The sequence below is a fragment of the Leptonotus elevatus genome, chromosome 14, assembly GCF_054856555.1.
Source record: "Leptonotus elevatus isolate MCC_2025b chromosome 14, RoL_Lele_1.0, whole genome shotgun sequence".
NCBI classification, from domain to species: domain Eukaryota; kingdom Metazoa; phylum Chordata; class Actinopteri; order Syngnathiformes; family Syngnathidae; genus Leptonotus; species Leptonotus elevatus.
Window position 1 is genome coordinate 12,495,427 of NC_141252.1, and position 20,407 is coordinate 12,515,833.

Consider the following 20,407-nt stretch of genomic DNA (forward strand, 5'->3'; position numbering starts at 1 on the left):
CGTTTTGCTGACCCCAAAAATTGCTCGATGCAAAAACGTATGCCTCAAAACTATATAATAAGCCTTTATAATCTTTTTAAAGCGTATTTGCGATGCCCGGAACCATTGTCCCGTGTTTCCGTACGGACAATTGTTGTCGTGGATGGCCAGACGCAAATTGTACTCTTCAGGCTACAGAATTATCAGTTTGGAGTAAAAAAGTTTTCGTACCTCGTAACTGCGGCGCTGGGGTCGCTTGCAAATGGGAACCCGGGGATGTTAAAGAACTCAAAGAAATACAAAGATATTTGATTTCTACAAAAGAGGACACTCGGCCCAACCTTAAATCATTCTCAAAGTTGATCATACTTTACATTATAAATATTTTAGCATATGCCAATGTATGCATAGAAAATATTGTAAAAATGTTCCAATGCCGCTTTTTGTCCCCCGATATCGATTCGGATACCAAATTCGATGCCAATACCGTACATGACAAAACTTTCCTGCCATTGGTTCAGAGCATTCAAGGGCCAATAGGATGCAGTGAACACGTCACACATCAGTGAATGTCGTGCACGAGAGCAAGACACAAGATGTTGCATCCAAAGTCCGACATTAGCGTCGGAAATAACGGTATCAGCATGTTACTTGTTAGTACTTGCTGATACCACTGTTTTTATTGCGGTATCAGGGCCTCTCCCGATACCTGTATCGTTATCGGAACAACACTTGTAGAAAATAAAACAAAAAATATAACTCTCCATATACATATATATATATATATATATATATCACGTCTCCGTGATATTCTGGACCACCAACACAGCACAACATCAATGAAAGGCAGATAAATGAACACAATGTCATATTGCTTGCATTATTATCATATTGCATTCAATATTACATTCATTTTCCATCTTGTTTCCACTTTTCTCTTGCACTAACGTATCATAACAAAACATTTTTGCCGTCGAACTCCTACTTTTGCCTTTGTTTCCGGGTCCTCCCCTGCCACTCGTGTTCACGTTACACACATTGGACGTCAAATACGCAGGTAACAACACTAACTCCTATTTGTCGAGTGTCAGTCAAATTCAACACATGTTAATTCGTCACATGAAAAACGATGAAAATCGGATATTTTCATGAATTCATACAAAACAAAGAGAAAAAAAAATGGACACCTGGACAGTGTGTAAAAACTGGACAAGTTTGTGCAAAAGAGGACGTTTGGTCACCCTAGTAAATGCATGACATCGAGCCGCTGCCACCTACCAATGACTTTAGGACTACCGTAAGTAAAGGTAGGATTTTTTTTAAAACTCATTAGCACCATCTAGTGTATCCTACCATTGCTTGTTAGAACACACTATATATATATATACACTTTCCTTTCTTTTCTTTGGTCCTTCCTCGGGTCTCCTGACGGCGGTGTTCGGTTTAGGTGAACGGTATGGGATTTTTTAAATAGTTTTTTGTTGAACTAACGAATACACACACACTCACACGCACGCACGCACGCACGCACGCACATACACATACAAAAAAATAAAAAAATAAAAAAATAAATAAAAAAAAAAGAGCAATGATGATGACATTACCGAATGAACAATACTGAGCTCTTTATAGAAAAAAGAAAAAAAAAAAAAAAAAGAACACACTATATTGTATTTTGACGTGAGTTACTAGTGAACTTAGCATACTAGCTCGCTCAAAAAAAATGTCTACAAGGCATTGATAGCGTTTGAGTGTAACGTGATGTGATTATCGTGGCAAATATCATACAGTGCGTAAGAAAACTAAAGCTTTAAAAAGTCCTCAAGTTCGCTGGAGTCATTAATGGCCGCAAGAGTCATTTATGTTTGTAAAAACGTCACGATGCAAGACCCTGGCTGTTGTGTTTGTTTCTTAACAACAATGTTTTTGAATTAATGTAACCCGTTCCAATATTTAATCATCAAAAGCCAGTCGACTAAGTTGAATGCATTTTTTAAATTCTACATTTTCCAGAGACAGATGTGCTAATTAATCACTGTGCTTCCCTTCATAGTTGTCCAAGTAGTGAACCATTTATGATTTATAAAATATACGTTTGGTTTTTTTAAAATGTTTTTGTTCTGGTTATAATACTATAAAAAACATCCAATATGCAATGAGTGTATTTTTCATGTTCACAAGTGTCAATTGACAGCAAATGATCGTGCGAAGCTCTTGTGTCGCGTTCTCCTTCGCTATCTTCACTCAGAATACAATACAGGACATTTGGCAGAAGACATGAATGTTAGCGTGAGCGTTGTGCGGATTACATCAGTGGGAACAAGCGAAAGTTCCTCCCAGTGATCATCATGTTCCCTTTTTTCCCCCTCATCGGTAGACGGGACAAGTGGGACAGTAAACTCTCAATGACCTGCTTGTGCATGTCACCCCTCAAAAGTAGATGGAGTGGACCTTGTCTCCTTTAACCAGACACTAAGGTCACACACTCAAATACGCGGCGGCGCGCAAAGTTCTTTCTGTTCCACACACGGCTACCTCGCCACACCTCCGCTCTATGCGATGACCCCTCTGTGAACATTGTCACAGAAAGTGCCTTTCACACGGGCGGGCGGCCAAAGCAAATAAACCAGCACCGTGCCAGCTAACGAGGGCACGAACAGGGTCAGAGGGGGGTCCTGCAGGAAGGTGCCAGGAGTGACGGAGCGGAGGGACATGGTCACGCAAAGAAAACAAGCCCAGCAAGAACGAGGTGGCCTTGTCACGCAGGGGCCCAGACGTGTGTCTTGTCATGCACCGGCCGACCCCACTATGCCACATTAGGGCCAATGGAGGTAATCAAACACAGGGAGCAGACGAGAAGATGACCAGTAGGGGTGTGGCAAAAAAATCGATTCTCATAAGAATCACGATTCTCATTTAGTACGATTAAGAATCGATTTTAAATGTCCCAAAATCGATTTCATTTAAATTATATTATACTGTCTTGCCTTTGTCTGTGTGTGCCTTTATTTGGAGCGCTGTTCATGTTGTACCCGGTTTGGCCACTGAGGGGGCAGTGTGGTTCCATGCGGTTTAATACACTGTTAAGTTGTAGCCACATTAGAGAGTAGAAGGAAAAAGTCACAATCAAGTTATTCCAATAAAAGTTGTTTTTTTTTTCAGCGTGGAGCCGTTCTTTTGAGTTGATAAAAGTGCCGCAAGTAGCGCACTAATTAGCATTAGCGAGTCAGACTGGAGTAGATCATTACAATTCCTTGCACATCTAGAGAGTGAAGCAAAAATCATTGTCAATCAAATCATTTTGAATCAAAAGTCATTCCGAATCGAAAATCGATTCTGAATCGAATCGCAGGCCCCAAAATCGGAATCGAATCGAATCGCGAGACATTCAAAGATTCCCACCCCTAATGACCAGTGTCTTTAAAGTCAGAGGGGGCAACAAAAACAGCGGGATGCAGAGCAGAACCAGAACCATCTTCCTTCATCCTCCGTTGACTTTCCGTTAAGTTGAGCTAACAACATTTAGCCAGCCTTAAGTGTGCAGTTTTTATTTAAAAATGATCCCTCAAGGGAAATTGAATTAACATGTCTCTGTGACTTCTATGCACTGTGCCACTGCACATTTAGCGTGCCGTGCAAAATCATCCATTTTCACTTTCTGGTCTGAAAATGTTTTATTTACTACTAACAATGTATCTTTGCTCCTCTATGCCAGCGACCTATAGTCACAGGCAGAACAATAAAACTGCCATCCACTCAAAAGTACAATTTACTGAGCTTTGACAACATTTTATTAACATGCCCTTACTTTTCTTTTTTTTCTTTTTTACTTAAAACCCATTTAAGCCAGGCGCGCATTACTGCATTTCCACCACTAGTGCCGGGAGCGCTGTTGCGCATTTCTACACAGTAAATTCTGTAGAGTAAATTTGACTTTATTTAGATAGGGACTCAGTTTTAGAGTAGGGTAAGATTTACACTAGGAAGAGAGTAAAATAATTTAAAAAAATAAAATAAAAGTCACTCAAGGGTTGAGGAACGAACTCAGGACCTTTAGCTTGGGAGACTGCCACACTACCATCTGAGCTATGCCCCTCCTAGTGCTTGCCTATGTCCAAGAGACCAAAGACATCATTTTTGGAAGATTCCGGCTGACACGAGTGATATACTAACACACAGCAGGAGCTGCATAGCTCAGGGAGTAGATCGGCTGTCTCCCAAGCTGAAGGTTGTGAGTTCGTTCTTCCACCCTTGAGAGACTTTTATGTACTTTTTTCACCAAATCTTTATTTTACTCTTTTCCAAGTGTAAATATTACTCTAAAACTAAGTCTATTTGGTCCTACTCTAAATAGAGTCAAATTGACGGAATTTACTGTGTGCCTTTAAAACCGGAAAAGCACATAGTAGGTATTTATATAAACAACACGCTTGAGGACTTTGAACCATAATGGTATGGAATTGAACCCACAACATCTGGGTTGCGAAATGACCACTCTACCACTGAGCCATGCCGCCCCCAATGTCAGGGAAATACAAACTGTACGCCTACTCGAACAATTCTATTTTCATACCCATTTAAAAAAATCTGGCCAGGCATCCATGGCAATCACGGCCTGTCATGCGTTTTCATCCTATCTGCCACATTTTGTCACATCCATCTCGTTTCCATCAGCTAACATAGGTGGTCCGAGCCACATGTGGAGTAGAGGGTATACCTCTCGGCCCCCCTGAGAAAGAATGTGGAATACATTGTGCATGGGAGACTTTATTTACCTTGTGGGGCAGCCCCCACTTTTCCCTTAAGGAATGATTTAGAAATGTATCACCTTGAGGGGAGGGTGCGACATGAGAAGGGAGGATTGTGGGGAGAACTGAAAAGGTCAAAAAAAAAGTGTTGTTTGTATCGAGGTCTGCCGCCATGAGAAGTCCGAGGGTGGGGGGACTCAAGATTTGTTTTAAGATGTCATGCTGTCGGACATTTTTGATCTATGCTCTCTGTACTTTTGTTCCCCAACGTGTTTATATGAATAAATTACAGCAAAACATAAACTACACACAGGGAAGCCGAAGCCCAGATTTGAACGCAAGGAAGGTGTGCTAAATCATTCAGCCACCATGTTGCCCTTGAACATTTTTTTTAATAATCAAATTACAAATAAATCATTATTGAAGCATTTTTAATAATAATCATTCCAAAAACATGTCTACAATGTGCATCAATATTTGTTGCTAACATAATAACACAAATTGTTGCTTACAAACACGCGATCTTGTGCTTGCTTGTACATAAACACCAAATTTAAATTACTCCCAATGGGGACTTGCAGAGAGACGCCAAAATGACCATGCTTATTTTATCTTGCATTTAGATTTCATGACAAAGTGCCTTTTGTAGCATACAATTTAGAGCTCTGGGAGAATGGAATACACATTCAAAAAAAAACAAACTGTTCTCATTCTTTTCTTGAATTCAAAATATGACATTAACTTCATTCTCATGTATGAAATCTATAATTGGGACGTCGTGGGATGGAATTAAACATATACAAGTAATAAATAGTGTAATCAGCAACATCAGATTTGGAACATGTTCTCGTAAAAATTGTGTTGATCTTTCCTCCAAACAGTTGTAAGTAGTAGAAGCACATCATTCTGGGTGTTTTCTTTGGAAAAACTTAACGTGTGTAAATGTGTACAGAATATGTATGAATGTGTGTGTGTGTGGTGAGAGAGAGAGAGAGAGAGAGAGAGAGAGAGAGAGAGAGAGAGAGAGAGAGAGAGAGAGAGAGAGAGAGAGAGAGAGAGAGAGAGAGAGAGAGAGAGAGGATTGGCCAATAGGACAAATGGCCAATTAACTGTTTTGTGTTTACAATCCATAATACTAGTGAAAAGTATTGAAATATAATCCAAAATGATGGAGACAAAATGCAGACAAGAATATACACGGCGAAGATAAAGTGGCTGTAAATGTATTTTTCCTTACTCTCAATTCCTGGCTGAACATGGTGACCCTGACTATGTGTGAAATGGAAAGTATGAACTTCAGTCATGCTAGCAGAAGTAAAAATGACACAAATTAGATGTGTGCGTGTGGCAAACTGCTTGAAATCATCTTCATGGCAACAGTGCACATGTGGTGGTCAAACATGCATTGGAAAATGAAGAAATAAAACGGACTACTGTAGTGGTGATGACATAATGCTACACGATTATGTGTGACAGATGAACTCTTGGTACACAAATAAATGGTGCACTTTGTGAAGACCCATACCACCTTTGTAAATATCACAAAAAAATAAAGAATGAATTTAACCATCACCAATTGTTTATGGAAAAGGTCAAAATTCACCTTTTATTTTTGACCAAGGCCAAGACATCATGCTGGATGTATTGCTGTAAAAGCTTGTGTTCAAAATTAGATTTGAGACTTTACACTCAAATGCTGAACTTTTTTGTAACATTAATTCAATTAAAGCATATAATGGAAGCAATTCAATGTTATAGTAACCAACCACAGACAGCAGGTCGACTTTTCTTATTTTGAACAAATACATTTCATTTCATTTCAATTATTCGTGAAGTACCACAACACATTTAAATACAATAATGCTCTAAAACAGAGGTCTCAAACTCACGGCCCAGGGACGATTAGTCGCCCGCAGGATGATATTTTGCGGCCCCTACTTGACATCAAAGTTCAATATTAGTGTGGCTCCCAGGTTTTTTTTTGTGTGTTGTTGCCCTGGGCATTGTGTTTTTGTTTTTGTTGTTGTTGTTGTTGTTTTTTATCACTTAGGGCTACCGTAGCTCAGGCTCATGAAAGCTTTTTTAATTCCGAAGTGAACCATTAACGTTTTAAACTGTAAATAAAGGTTGAAAAGATTGGATTAGTTGCATTTTTTTTTATTGTCTTCCCCTGCATACTCACAATTTGACACCCAGGAATGTACATATTTGTGTGTTTTTTGTTTCACAATTTCTTTTTAAAAATTTGTTTTTAAATACTTTTGTTTTTTTCAGTTTTGTTTTTTTTACCCAATTTTTCTTTCTTTGTGGAAAATGTATACTATATGCAACATATATTGTCTTTTAAAAAAAAATAATTTTGGGGGGTTGTAACCCCCCACGCACACACACACAGTGACCCCAAATGTACAAAAATACTACCTATACTTCACATGCATATTGATTCATATTATGCATAAATCTTAAAAATATATATACAGCATATACAAATGCAAATCCTCTTACTTATCTTACTAAAAGAAACACACATGCTTGCTACTTTGTGGATTTTGTTGAAGGACCGAGTTAACGGAATCCCAGGTGGTTTAAATGCATTTTCTTGGTCCCCAAAGTATCGGCATCTGTGCAAAAGAGGAGGGATCACCCTAGGATCCATTTTGTATGTACAATACACGGTATTGTGTTATTAATGCTTAGTCATCATTTGAGCAAAGGAATAATATCACGCAGTGATATTAAAATGCGAGAGCGACCTAAAACATTCCGTGCTAACAAGGAGGCGTGAACGTTTTAACATTCAGGCGCTCAGAGGCCCCTCATCAGTCAACTGAAAGCAAATATGACACATCGCACTAGTGGAGTGCACCAGAGGACAAGAGGCCGCGAGAGATGTGTCATCACACCAAGGATCACGCTGTGATTATCCATCAGCTTGCTGTGAGTGCTCGTCAGTTACATACAATGTACGGCGTAAAGTAGCTTCGCTCAGTAGCTTCACAGTAGCTATTCTGATCCCTAAGTAGCAGAAATATAAAAGCACAAGACTAACGCCCGAGGGGAAAAAAGGTCAATTAATAACAGAGCTGATGACCTGCCAAAAAGTGTTAAATGCTAGCAGATGGTTACAATGAGTTGTTTACAAAAATGTGAAATCATTAATTCATGTATTTGGAAAGTGGCAGCAGCTCCAAAGCCAATTTCCTTGCAAGTGTATATACAGGATAGAACAGCAGATTCAGCACTCGCTCAACACAGTTTAGAGAAGCGCTCGTCTGGTCTAGCGTTAGGATGACTTATTCTCCTCATTGATAATCCTATTCCCATTAGACAGCTGCACACCTCCTTTCGTTTTTACTGCTTGCTCAAAGTCAACAAGCAGGCCCGAGTTGTCTAGCATAAGTGAGGTCTGTTCTCAGAAGGGCCAAGGCAGAAACTGTTATATTAAACAAGGTTACAATTGATTTTTTGTCTCCCAGGCTCCCACTGTACTTGGCTGGTGCTTTTATCAGACAGGAACATCTTTTTAATCAATGCCTGTTTGCTTTTGAGCAGAATTTCCAAGAAATGTTGTCCAAACATTTTATTTTGGTGCAAATCCAGGGTTACTGCTAATTCCATACATACTCCTTAATTAATCAGTGAATAATGCTGAGGTTTGAATTAAGTGCGCAAGAAGTGGGCAGTCCGTCAATGTTGACGGAAGATCCATCAATCCATCAACGACGGATGCTCGCTTTTGTTGACGGATAAGGAATGACGGTAAATAGCTTGACATTTGGCCTGATTACCGCAACGCTACAATAATAGCGGCTGAAGGCAGACGGCAGCCATCTTGTGTTGCCTTCTACTGCCAGCTTCTGTCAAGGAGAAGGAGACGAAGGAGGAGGAGGAGGAGGAGGAGAAGGAGGCGGAGGAGGAAAGAAGAAGAAAAAAGGAGAAGAAGAGGGAAGAAAAAAGAAAAATATTTTTTGACTTTGAAAAAATTACATTTATTTACCGCTCTTATTTACATTCTTTTCATAACACACAGCTCGGCAAGAGCAGTTAAGAAGAAGGAGGAGAAGGCGGAGGAGGAAAGAGGAAGAAGGAGGAAAGAAGAAAAAGGAAGAAAAAGAAGATGCTCATGAAGGAGAAGAATGAGGAGGAGAAGATGAAGAAAGAAGGAAGAAAAAGAAAAACAGAAAGAAGAAAAAGAAGAGGAGGAGGAGGAAGAGATTTTGATTTTGAAAAATGACATTTATTTGCCGCACTTATTTACATTCTTTTCATAACACACAGCTCGGCAAGAGCAATTAAATAAATAGATCAAAAAAATAAAATGCTTTTACATCAGAACACCATTAAAACATAGCGCCTCCTCATTCACGTCGCACAGTGCCCCGTTAACAGTCCACATCTCACAAAAACGATCTAAATCTCCTGCTCTCTTGTAAAAACTAAAATCAATAAAGAGTCTAAGAAGAAGAAGAAGAAGAAGACGGGTATCTCGGCCACTGATGAATGACGGACCGTCAAAATTAATTGACGCGCTGATTCAATTTAGGATTGTTTGACCTTCGTCGGGGGTTACACGTTTATTCTCAACATATTGTGATACAGTAATCCCAAGTGACATAATCAGCATTAGCATGGGAAAAACAACCAGCTGGTGCATCAACAGTAGACTAAAACACTTCTCCTTTTACTAGCCAGTGTACCGTAAAAATGATAATTTCTCAAAAAAATTAAAAAGCAATTAGTAATAATTGCAGATTTCAGACAAATCGCAGGGCATTTGTAAGAAAGCAACAATAGCTGTGAGATTACTGTGAAGCACCGAGGGCCGTGAATGAACTCTGCCCTCAGTGCACTGCCCCAATCTTGCGGCAATTCCATCCACTCATCTGCAGAATTGGAGCAGTGAAGGGAGGGGGGGGGGGGGGGGGTTAGGGTAGGAGGGGGGATATCGTGACCGCACACTGACCCGGCTTCATTTTCAGGATACTAAAATGCACAGAGCTGCTCATGCAGAACACATGGAGGTGCAAAAGAGAGGGAATCACGGAACTTTATCCGCCCAATTACACAATGAGGAGAGCAACCTGCTGCTCGTATCCATACGGCACGGAACGCTCCGTGCGCCTGAGGCTGAGCCACTGGCCTCTGCCTCCCCACCTGCCGAGCCTTGCACAGACACAGACAAAGGAGCTCATCAAAAATTGCCAATCAGTAAAGAAAAAAAAAACGATCAAAAAACAAGAACCCAGCAACGTCCTGTTTCATAACAAAGACGGCGATCTAGTTCATCGCAACAAACAGCAGCAAAACAAATAAATAGGAGCAAAACAACATGAGCATGCACTGGGTTTAAAAAGCAGTCTAGTCAACTCATTAGCTGCTTTGTCGCACTTCACATGTTGCATGAGAACACTGTCTGGTTCCACATCTAACAAGCTGCTGATCATTAGGAAGTAATTGAGGAGCAAATAAATTGGAAAAATATATAGTAATTAAAAAGGTAGGAACGTCCTGTGCTTTAAGAAATGATGGTTTTAAAAATGTTTTTAAACTTTTTCCTGTGTTCGTCTATATGGAGAGCGCCAAAACAGAATTCTTGGGTGTTTCTACCTGTGTTTTGGGTCATTATCCCGTGACCCGTGACTGACACCAGGGCAGCACATTTCTCTCTCCGATACTGTGATAGTCTGAGATTTTATTGCACAGATTCAAGACACCCTCTGACAGATCTGACCAGAGCCTGTTTCTGATTTCACAGTTGGGATAGTGTTCTTTTCTTTTTATGGTCCAATTTTGCATCTGTGAACATAGAGCTGCCAGATTTGTCTCTTCTTTACACAGGAAATTCTTCCAGCAGCTTTGTAACTTGTCAACATGCAGGGAGGCTTACAACAGCCTCGTGGATCTTAAATTTTGGAATAATTCGTGCAACTGCAGTCACAAGAACATTAAGCTGGAGATTGTCTAAATAGCCTTTACCTTTAATTTGCATTTCCATCATTTTTTTTCTAAGCTCCTGAGACAACTCTTTATTTTGCTTCCTCTGGTCCATGTTTCGTGTGACACATAGTGTTACTCGGCAGCACGCTGACTACTTGTCACTCTTTAAATAGGTCTACTGACTGGTTACAAATTTGAAGACACCTGTGAGAACACATCCTTTCTCTGGGTATCATCATGTTAGTCCAGGCCTGTTTCATGAGTTTGTTTTTAAAATAATTCATTTGAACCACAATCCAAAAAAACAATGCCTGATTTTCATGGGTTTATATTCATAATATTTTTATTTATTACAGAGAGTCCTCAATTTCCTTTTTTGATTTTTTGTTTTTTGTTTTGTTTTTTGAGAGTCCTTAATTTACGGCAAAGTTCCGTTCCTACGCTGGCGATGTAGCCCGAATTTTGACTTAAGTCGGATTTCACCGTTAAAGTCGATATTTACGTAAAAATACTTTGTACAGTAGTTTTAAAAAACTATATTTTGCGTTTTCGCACAGACATTCATTGCTGACGGAAGTCAAACTTAAACATGGAAATGTGACGCGCCTGATGGCGAGCCGACCTGCTCGATGGACGTCCGTTGCTGGAGGTAACAACAACACAACTTTAAATAACTTTAGAATGGCGTGATTACTGTGGGAAACTAATGAAAAAGAAGGTGGTACGGACGAGGGGTGGGAATCTTTGAATGTCTCACGATTTGATTCGATTACGATTTTTGGGCCTGCGATTCGATTCAGAATACATTTTCGATTAAGAATGATTTTATTCAAAATGATTTGATTGACAATGATTTTTGCTTCTATCTATAAATGTGCAAGGAATTGTAATGATCTACTCCAGTCTGACTCGCTAATGCTAAATAGCGCGCTACTTGCAGCACTTCTATCACTCAAAAGAGCGTCTCCACACTGAAAAAAACCCCAACTTTTATTGGAATAACTTGATCGTGACTTTTTCCTTCGACTCTCTAATGTGGCTACAACTTAACAGTGTATTAGACCGCATGAAACCACACTGCCCCTCAGTGGCCAAACCGGGTACAACATGAACAGCGCTCCAAATAAAGGCACACATAGACAAAGGCAAGACAGTATAAAATAATTTAAATACAATTTTGGGACATTTAAAATCGATTATGAATCATGCTAAATGAGAATCGATATTTTGGGCAAACCCCGAGTACGGACGAGGCACGGGTGCCATAAAGTCAAAATGACGTAGGTCGCGTACGACGTAACCCGAGGACTCCCTGTATTGCTTTTGTCAGATGAGTTATTTCTGTGTGTGTTTTTCTTTCATTAACAGTGGGAAACTAACAATTTTGTCAATGTGTGGATATAGTATGTAGTAAATACAGCTAACCAGGACAAAAAAAGTATTTCACATTCTGTCTTTTTTCTATGCAAAAGGTGGAAGGCCAACAAGGAAGGACAGAAAATTACTGTAGGTATAAAACACTTATTAGCACCATAACACAATTATTGAGGGATCTATCATCTCTTTTGTATTACTTGGTCGAGATCTCCTCTCGACTGATTCCATTTGTATTATTCAGACAGGAGGTGAGACACCTAACAAAGTGTCCTAACAGCGCCTTCTGATGAGCTCACAGACTCGGGGGTCATCTGGAAGCCATTTCTCCTCACATTCTCTCCCTCGTCTCATTTTAATCTCTCGGTACAGCGCCGCACCCCCTCCTCTGCGCGAGCCCCCACTCCTCGCTCCCCGCTCCCCTGGGTAGCCGGAGTTCAGTGGCCGAGGTCCGCGCACGCCAGGCCCGGCGCGGCACGCAAGCTCATCCCCCGCTCAGCTCCCCAAGCACGCAAAAACTCCACGGCATTAGAAAGAAATATCTCTATACTGTACATAATACATGGCCGCTGTGCTGGGTGCCACGCAGCGAAGTTCTCTCACGCAGCCTGCATGCAGCGGAGGTGAGAAGTTAATGGTGTCTCTGTGCGAGTCTTTAACCTTTATAGTGTGTGACGAAGCATCTAATATCAACTTTAATGTTAAGACTTTCAGGGCAGCACAGCAGTGGTCAACATGTCTGCCACACAGTTGCGGGATCCCCAAGCAACTCATCTCATCATTTTTAGTGGAAAGCGTTTACTGAATATTCATTAGAGGCTATTGAAGAATGTTTGGGAGTTTGTAATAAATAAATAAAAAGTTGGTGTGTGTGTGTGTGTGGGGAGGGGGGGGCTAATAGCTAAAGCTATTTGATATTGACAAGAAATACGCTGTCAATTTAATATGTATATCATTCTTTTGCAGTATTTTTAAGAAAGCAAGTTAATAAGACACCTGGGAAGTGTTGGAAATTGTACACAAAAATGCATGATGTTAAGTGTCATTCTTTATTTATTTTTTAAACGTATTGAACAGCGTCAACCCATATGTGCCAAACCAGCGTGTTCCTAAATGACCTGGAGTAAAAGTTGAGGTCACAAAAGTATAACCATGCCCTGCTTTGCACTCTGTTCCTGCTATATTTATTCGCACGACCTCATAAAAGAGATTTTTGGAAGGCCTCTGCAAATCTTGAATCATTCCTAACATTTTCCAAAATGCTCGTCTCTCTTGGTCATGGTTGATTTTTTTTTTTGGTCTGACACAAATGAAATAAATATTTCGCAATAACCAGATTCATTGGGTTTTTATTTGTTCCAAAAATGAACACAGGGCCCAGAGGCCTCAGTGACGTTGTAATTGAGTCAATTTTATATCAGGTTGCATGTACAGCTGCACGCAAATGATCATGGCCGCTTTTTACACAGTTGGCAACAAACTATCACGCTTCAACTTCAAATTATAAATTTATTAGGGGGATTTAAGCACCCCAGTTCATAGAAAAAGATGGAAAGTGCCATTCCGAAAGCGGAAGAGTACAAATTGGCATTCTTTAGAAGCAAATATTTAACATTTTACTTATGCACTTAACCAAGGCTGGCACGTGAGACTGACCGCAGTCCTTGAAGTGTTCCCTTCAGTCTTGTGTGTGTGTGTGTGTGTGTGTGTGTGTGTGTGCGTGTGTGTGTGTGTGGGGGGGCTGCTCATTTTTTAAAGCATGTAACAAAATACTGCTTACATACCATTTTAGATCACTTTGAATGCCTTTTCACGCGAACAACAATCATGTCTGACATTGACAATGTTCCTCAGTTAACTTGCTTTCAGATCGTGGTCTGGCATATAAAGACGTGACCAAGTCCAAGCACAAATGCCCTGTGGTTGCCTCCTGGTTGTCTGCGGAGGTGCCTGCCCACAGGATGTTTTTGTTGGTGTGTTTACAGCTTTTCAGGAAAAAAAAATGCTCCTATATGCACGCTACACTACTTTTTCCTAAGTTTCGCCAGCTCCCCAAATGTCTGTTGGACCCCTGGCTTTGCTCTCACTGCCACCCCCCCACCCCCCACCCAACCCAGTCCGATCCAAAACCTGACCCCCTTTCCCTCTCTTCCGTCCTCCCCGTCGGTGCTGTGCGTGACAGTAGCTCACTGAGAAGTGGAAATGAGACTAGTAAACAATGATTAGCTCCAGAGCCAGAGCAGCCTGGTCTACAATTGGTCCTGTCTCCGCATACTGACTTCCCCCACCCACCAGCACATGCAGCATATAGAGAGACCCCCCCACCCCCAAACCCCCACACACACGCACATGATGCCTTCAGCTAGAGTCAACGCCGGGTCAGGGGCAGCCTCCCACAGCCAGGTTACAAGAGGTAATCACAGGCAAACACAGCAGCCACACGCAAAATGAACACATGACCCCCCCACCGTGACCGCCCCCCTCCCACCCCAGCACCCTACCACCCTCTTCTTCAGCCACAAACCTGGCTCGAATTAGCATGATGGGGATGCAAGTGGCCGCATGTGTGCGAGGAGCAGACTAAGGCGAGGGGGGGTTGGGGTGGGGGCGGGGGGATGCTCTCCTATAGGAAAAGAGAAGAAACAGTCATCCCCCCGTGCAGTGTATTCAAAGACATTGCTATTTCTCTGGTTAACCCAGGAATCATTGTGGAGGCTTTGGTTCCTAGCCACGCCACATTTCTACAGACAAACGGCTTCCAGGCTGGGAATCAGCACAACTCCGTATCTGTAAATGCCCTCTTGTCAGCAATGAACAAGAATGACACATTGTGATACACCAAACTTTTATTGTTACCTTCCTGTTTGTTGACATAATTTAGGCATGATGACATTTTCACTTAATTAAAAGCAAAAGGTTTAAACCACGCCGTAGGCGTGTCTAAACCCTTAAAACTTGAGAGATCTTGAGATTTTATTTACTCTCTTTAAAAAAAATTTTTTTAAACAAAATAAATATGTGTTAAACTTAAAACCATACAGTACTTGGTAAAAACATAATATTTCATAAACAAAAGTACCTTGCCTAAAAAATGGTTTGATTCACCCCATCCCTCCAACCTCTTCTCAATAAAGTGTGCAAGTAGTCATATGCATATTGCATAAACAATGTAATGTGGCAAATTTCTTAACTTGTACCACTCAATATCGACTCATTTTTATCATTACCAGCCGTTAGTTTTGCCGTATGTAACAGTTCATGTTACTAAGTAGAAAGTAGATGATATTTTTTCTACCTAGGAAACGTTACAAGTGGTGGTCTAGACAGTAAAACTGCCCATTTGAATTTGCAACGAGGAAAGCACACTTTTGGCATATGAATGCGTTCATCTTGAAGCCAGGGTGCTACTGACTAGTTAACCGAATGGATGCCGATATTGAAATTGATATACAATTGTTTTCTGTTAAAAAAAAAAAGAAAGAAAAGAAAAAGCTCGGTTCATGTAAGATCGTTACATCAAAAGTTTGATCAATTGACGTGTTTTTCTTCCTTTTTAGATAGAAGACACATTGTTTGGTCATCTTTCTATTATTTTTTTTATCATTCCTTTACAGTATTTTTTATCATTTATTATTCATCGGGCGTTTGAGCAACATGACAGAAAATAAAGCAGCGGGTGAAAGGACACCATCACTTATAGAAAAATTCCCACAAGCATGCTTTGTGTTTACAGTATTATTCAGTCACGCAAGTTGTGTTTTTTCATTTGTTTGAGCAAGTTGTAAATGTTATTCTGTCTTTATTGTCAAAAGGCTTGGGATTTACTGGGCTAACCTGGAACAGGTATTATATTTTGTGCCAAATGTTTTTGCAAATCCATGGTGTGGCAATGAAATTCTTTAAATCCAATAAACCCCCGCTGAACAAATGCCCACCTTAAAGTGGGCCACCTGAACATACTCAAGTAACCCCCGCTGTAGAATATATGTGCAGCAAGAAAGCTGACCATGTGGCAAAGTCAGTTGCATGCACTGGCGCATCAATATTTTATACGTCTGCACATATTTGTCTCTCATCTGGTATTTTGATGGGTTTTTTTTCTTTTTCATTGTATTGTCTTTCATTGCTGAATTTCCCTGCAGTGTGGTCAGTAACGTCGTATCTTGTCTTATCTTAATTATTGTGCATTGTCTATTGTGTCAGCCCTCAAGCTATTCTATACGTTTTAGCCAAGTGAAGACTATCACTTTGTTTATATAGTCTGATAGTTCTGATTTATTGTTTGTTTATTTGTGCTGTTTTTTATTTATTATTTATATATATATTATTATTTTGTAATTATTATTATTACATTTATTTAAATAAATTGTTAAAACATACTTTTTTTTCATCACAAATTATTTAAAATTAACAGGTATTTTACACAAACAAATATTTCAAACATGTATTGTAGAGTTCATTAATAAACTAGTTCACATTTAAAGTGCACAGTCCTCAAAGTCCAAGTCCTGACCAAAACAAACTATTACCACAATAAATCACTCATCCACAGTGTACATTAACTTCAACTGCAAACCAAAAGTCACACAAACCATTTACATATATATTTTTTCTGAGCACAGTTAGCCTTCCAATGACCGAAAAAGAAGGAATTAAAAAGGCATGTCAAAAAAAAGTTGCACGGACAGAAGTGCAAACGTTGCCAGTCTTCCAATTAGTAAAACAAACTGGCGCGACGCGCTCGCCACTAAATCTTTCACCGGTTATAAAGTCTCTACTCCTCCAGCCCGCGTGCGCTCCCAAATGCGGCGCTCGCTTGTGAGAGCGCTCCGCGTCAGGGAGATCATGTAATGGGGGTCTGCAGGACTTCCTCGATGGGAGGAGTATGACATCTATTCCGAGCCCTGCCCACTAACAGCAAAATATATAAGGTGGAGGGAGGCAGTCGGCCACTCAAACCTTAAATCATCTGCAAAAAAAAAAAAAAAAAAAACTTGAGACAAACTTATTTATACTAAACTGCCTGGCATTTACGGAACATTTCTCCTCAGAATTTAATTCCAATTTTTTTCTTCTTCTTTTTTTGAAAGCAGTGTCTGAATATCTGTCCCGATGGCAGTGGACGCTGACTTTGCTGTGAAGAGCAGCAGCATCATGCGAGAGTGGAGTGGACAGGTCCAGCCTGCTCTTGTTGCATCTTTTATCTTCCTCTTCTGCCTGGAAGCATGCCTCTGGTTCAGGAACCTGAGGCTGAAGCGAAGACTGCCGGGACCCTTCGCCTGGCCCGTGGTGGGCAACGCCATGCAGCTGGGCCAGATGCCTCACATCACCTTCGCCAAACTGGCCAAAAAATACGGTAACGTGTACCAGATAAGGCTGGGCTGCAGTGACATTGTGGTGCTGAATGGCGACAGGGCCATCCGTCAGGCGTTGATACAGCACAGCAAGGAGTTTGCCGGCAGACCGAACTTTCTCTCCTTCCAGATGATCTCAGGAGGAAGAAGCCTGACATTTACTAATTACAGCAAACAGTGGAAGGCGCATAGGAAAATCGCCCAGTCCAGCCTGAGAGCTTTCTCCTCTGCAAACAGTCAGACCAAAAAAGCCTTTGAGCAGCACGTGATGGCTGAGGCGATGGAACTGGTGCAGGCGTTTTTGCGGCACGGCGCCGACGGACAATATTTCGACCCGTCTCACGAGTTCACGGTAGCTGCTGCCAACGTCTTGTGCGCTCTTTGCTTCGGGAGGCGATACGGGCATGACGATCCGGAGTTCAGGACCATGTTGATGAGGCTGGACAAGTTCGGCGAGACGGTCGGAGCGGGCAGCCTGGTTGACGTCATGCCGTGGCTCCAGTCCTTCCCCAACCCGGTCCGCAGCATCTACGAAAACTTCAAGAATCTCAACGAGGAGTTCTTCGCCTACGTGACGGGCAAAGTGGCGCAGCACAGAGAGTCCTTCGATCCCAATGTGACCCGGGACATGAGCGACGCCATCATCAACGTGATCGAGCACGGGGAAGAGAGCGGCCTGACGAAGGAGTTCGTCGAAGCCACGGTGACGGATCTGATCGGAGCGGGCCAAGACACGATATCCACCGTCATGCAGTGGATCGTCCTGCTGCTGATCAAATATCCCGAGGAGCAAGCCAAGCTGCATGACCTCATCGACAAAGTGGTGGGTCCGGACAGACTGCCCTCCACCGAGGACCGCGGCAGCTTGGCATACCTGGACGCCTTCATCTACGAGACCATGCGCTTCACCAGCTTCGTCCCCATCACCATCCCTCACTCCACCACCTCGGACGTCACCATTGAAGGTCTCAGCATCCCCAAAGACACGGTGGTCTTCATCAACCAGTGGTCCGTCAACCACGACCCCTTGAAATGGAAGGATCCGTACATCTTTAACCCCTCGCGCTTCCTGGCTGACAACGGAACCCTCGATAAGGACGTCGTCAACAGCGTGATGATTTTTTCAATAGGTAAGAGGCGATGTATCGGCGAACAGATTGCAAAGGTGGAAGCGTTTCTATTCACGGCGGTCTTGTTGCACCAGTGCGGCTTAGAGAGCGACCCCTCTCAGCCCGTCACCCAGGACTGCGCCTACGGGCTCTCGTTAAAGCCCCTCAGATACTGCGTCACCGCCAAGCTCAGAGGAAAGTTACTTGGCTTGGTTTCCCCAGCGTGAGCGGAATTGTGACTCAAGACCAGCAGAGACGTCTTCACACTTCTTTCCCCGCCAGTGGCATCTAACAGTGCGTAGTCTTCTTGTAAAATGTTTCTATTTAAAGGGGACGTCAACAACCTCACAAAATTCTTGACAACAATATGTTATATTCAGCCCCACTAGTCTAAATACGGTATCCTGGTTATGAGTTAAGCAGCAAAATCCAGCCGTTTTCATCCATGTCAGGGGGCGGCCATTTTGCCACTTGCTGTCGAGTCAAAATTACATCACAGTTGGGCTCAGGTAACAACCAATCACAGCTCAGCTACAGAAAACATGTGAGTTGTGATTGGTCATTGCCTGAGCCCTGAGCAACTGTGATGTCATCTTCAGTCGACAGCAAGTGGCAAAATGGATACAAACGGTTTAATTTTGCTTCGTAAATCGTATTCCACAAATGAATGTCATGTTTAGACGAGTGAGGTCACATATAACATATTATTATCCAGAAATGTGACTCCTCCTTTAATGTATTTGAACATGCATCGGGAATGTGTTGAATCTGAATTCAGGTTTGTGCAAGAAGTTCAAAAAGTTCCCCAAATGTTCTACACAATGTTAAAGAGTTTGTTTGTTTTGCATGTAGATTCTGCACACGGGGCATCTACAGACCTTTAATGCCCATTTAGAACTAACAATGTAATGTAAGAAATGTTTGCGAATGTTACAGTCACTTGTTGACTCACTGTTCTCAGTCGTCATATCTAATAAGAATATATTTAACCTTTGTCACATTTACAATGTGGTTTTATACGTTTTGGGTAAAACACTAAATATAAGAATATCTGTCTACTATCATCTACTGTATTCAAAGCATGTGAAGACATTGAAATAAAGCGGGATGATGAAAGGGAAAAGAGAACCTGGAAGTGAAGAGGAAGTCTTTCATCAACATCCATCAGAGAAAATGTGCAGAAACTTTTCTTGCGGCCGGCCAGTGTTCCCCCGAACGGCGCCTGCCAAACACGCTCCCACCAATACACACAGCACAGATGTGCGCCATGTTTTGTTTCCCCTTGAGGCATTATCATGACTATGTTTGTTTACAAAGTTTTCAAAGCTACACGGATGTTCCTGCACCGGTTTTTCGGCCTGCACGCTCAGTGCACGTTCACCTTTTGCAACCAACTACTCAGGCGGGGGCTTCATGTGACGGCTTGAAAAAAAATAAGCTATATCTGAACTTAATACTGATAATGACAATAAAAAATGTTGAGTGATTTCTGTGTCTGGATTTAATTTCATTTTATTTTTTGTATTGACATAAAATCCCGCAGTAGAGACTGACTGACTGACTGTGGATCTATTATGTCTACCATACAATCAAACATGTGACAGCCACCATTGTCTACTTGTTTGTCAATAGACATTGTTTTTAAGTGCTATTGTTTATTTCTTTGACATTAGACATGGTTTTTTAAGTAAAACAAACCTTGATTTGTGGCCGCGTAACAACCAGACCACGAGACAATGACTTTTTAAGTCCTTCCTATTGTTGCACAAACACTCACATGCACACATGCTAGAGACTTCACAACTGTTTGAAATTAACGCAATACACATAACAGACTCTTTTGGACTGACCAACACATGACACAGGGTCGTGATGAAACTTGTATTGTCTTGTATTGAAACCTTAA

General features: G+C 41.4%; 1 protein-coding gene across 1 annotated transcript; it reads left to right on the top strand.

Annotated features, from left to right (window-relative positions):
• Positions 1-17,032: 17,032 nt before the first annotated feature.
• Positions 17,033-19,988, top strand: cyp1c1 (cytochrome P450, family 1, subfamily C, polypeptide 1). Its single transcript, XM_086095326.1, has one exon. The coding sequence runs from the start codon at positions 17,151-17,153 to the stop codon at positions 18,726-18,728; it is 1,578 nt and encodes a 525-aa protein (XP_085951452.1). The 5' UTR covers positions 17,033-17,150; the 3' UTR covers positions 18,729-19,988.
• The last annotated feature ends 419 nt before the right edge of the window (positions 19,989-20,407 follow it).

Coding starts and splice junctions, on each gene's coding strand:
- cyp1c1 (XM_086095326.1), top strand. CDS start 17,151: ATGGCAGTGGACGCTGACTTTGCTGTGAAGAGCAGCAGCATCATGCGA.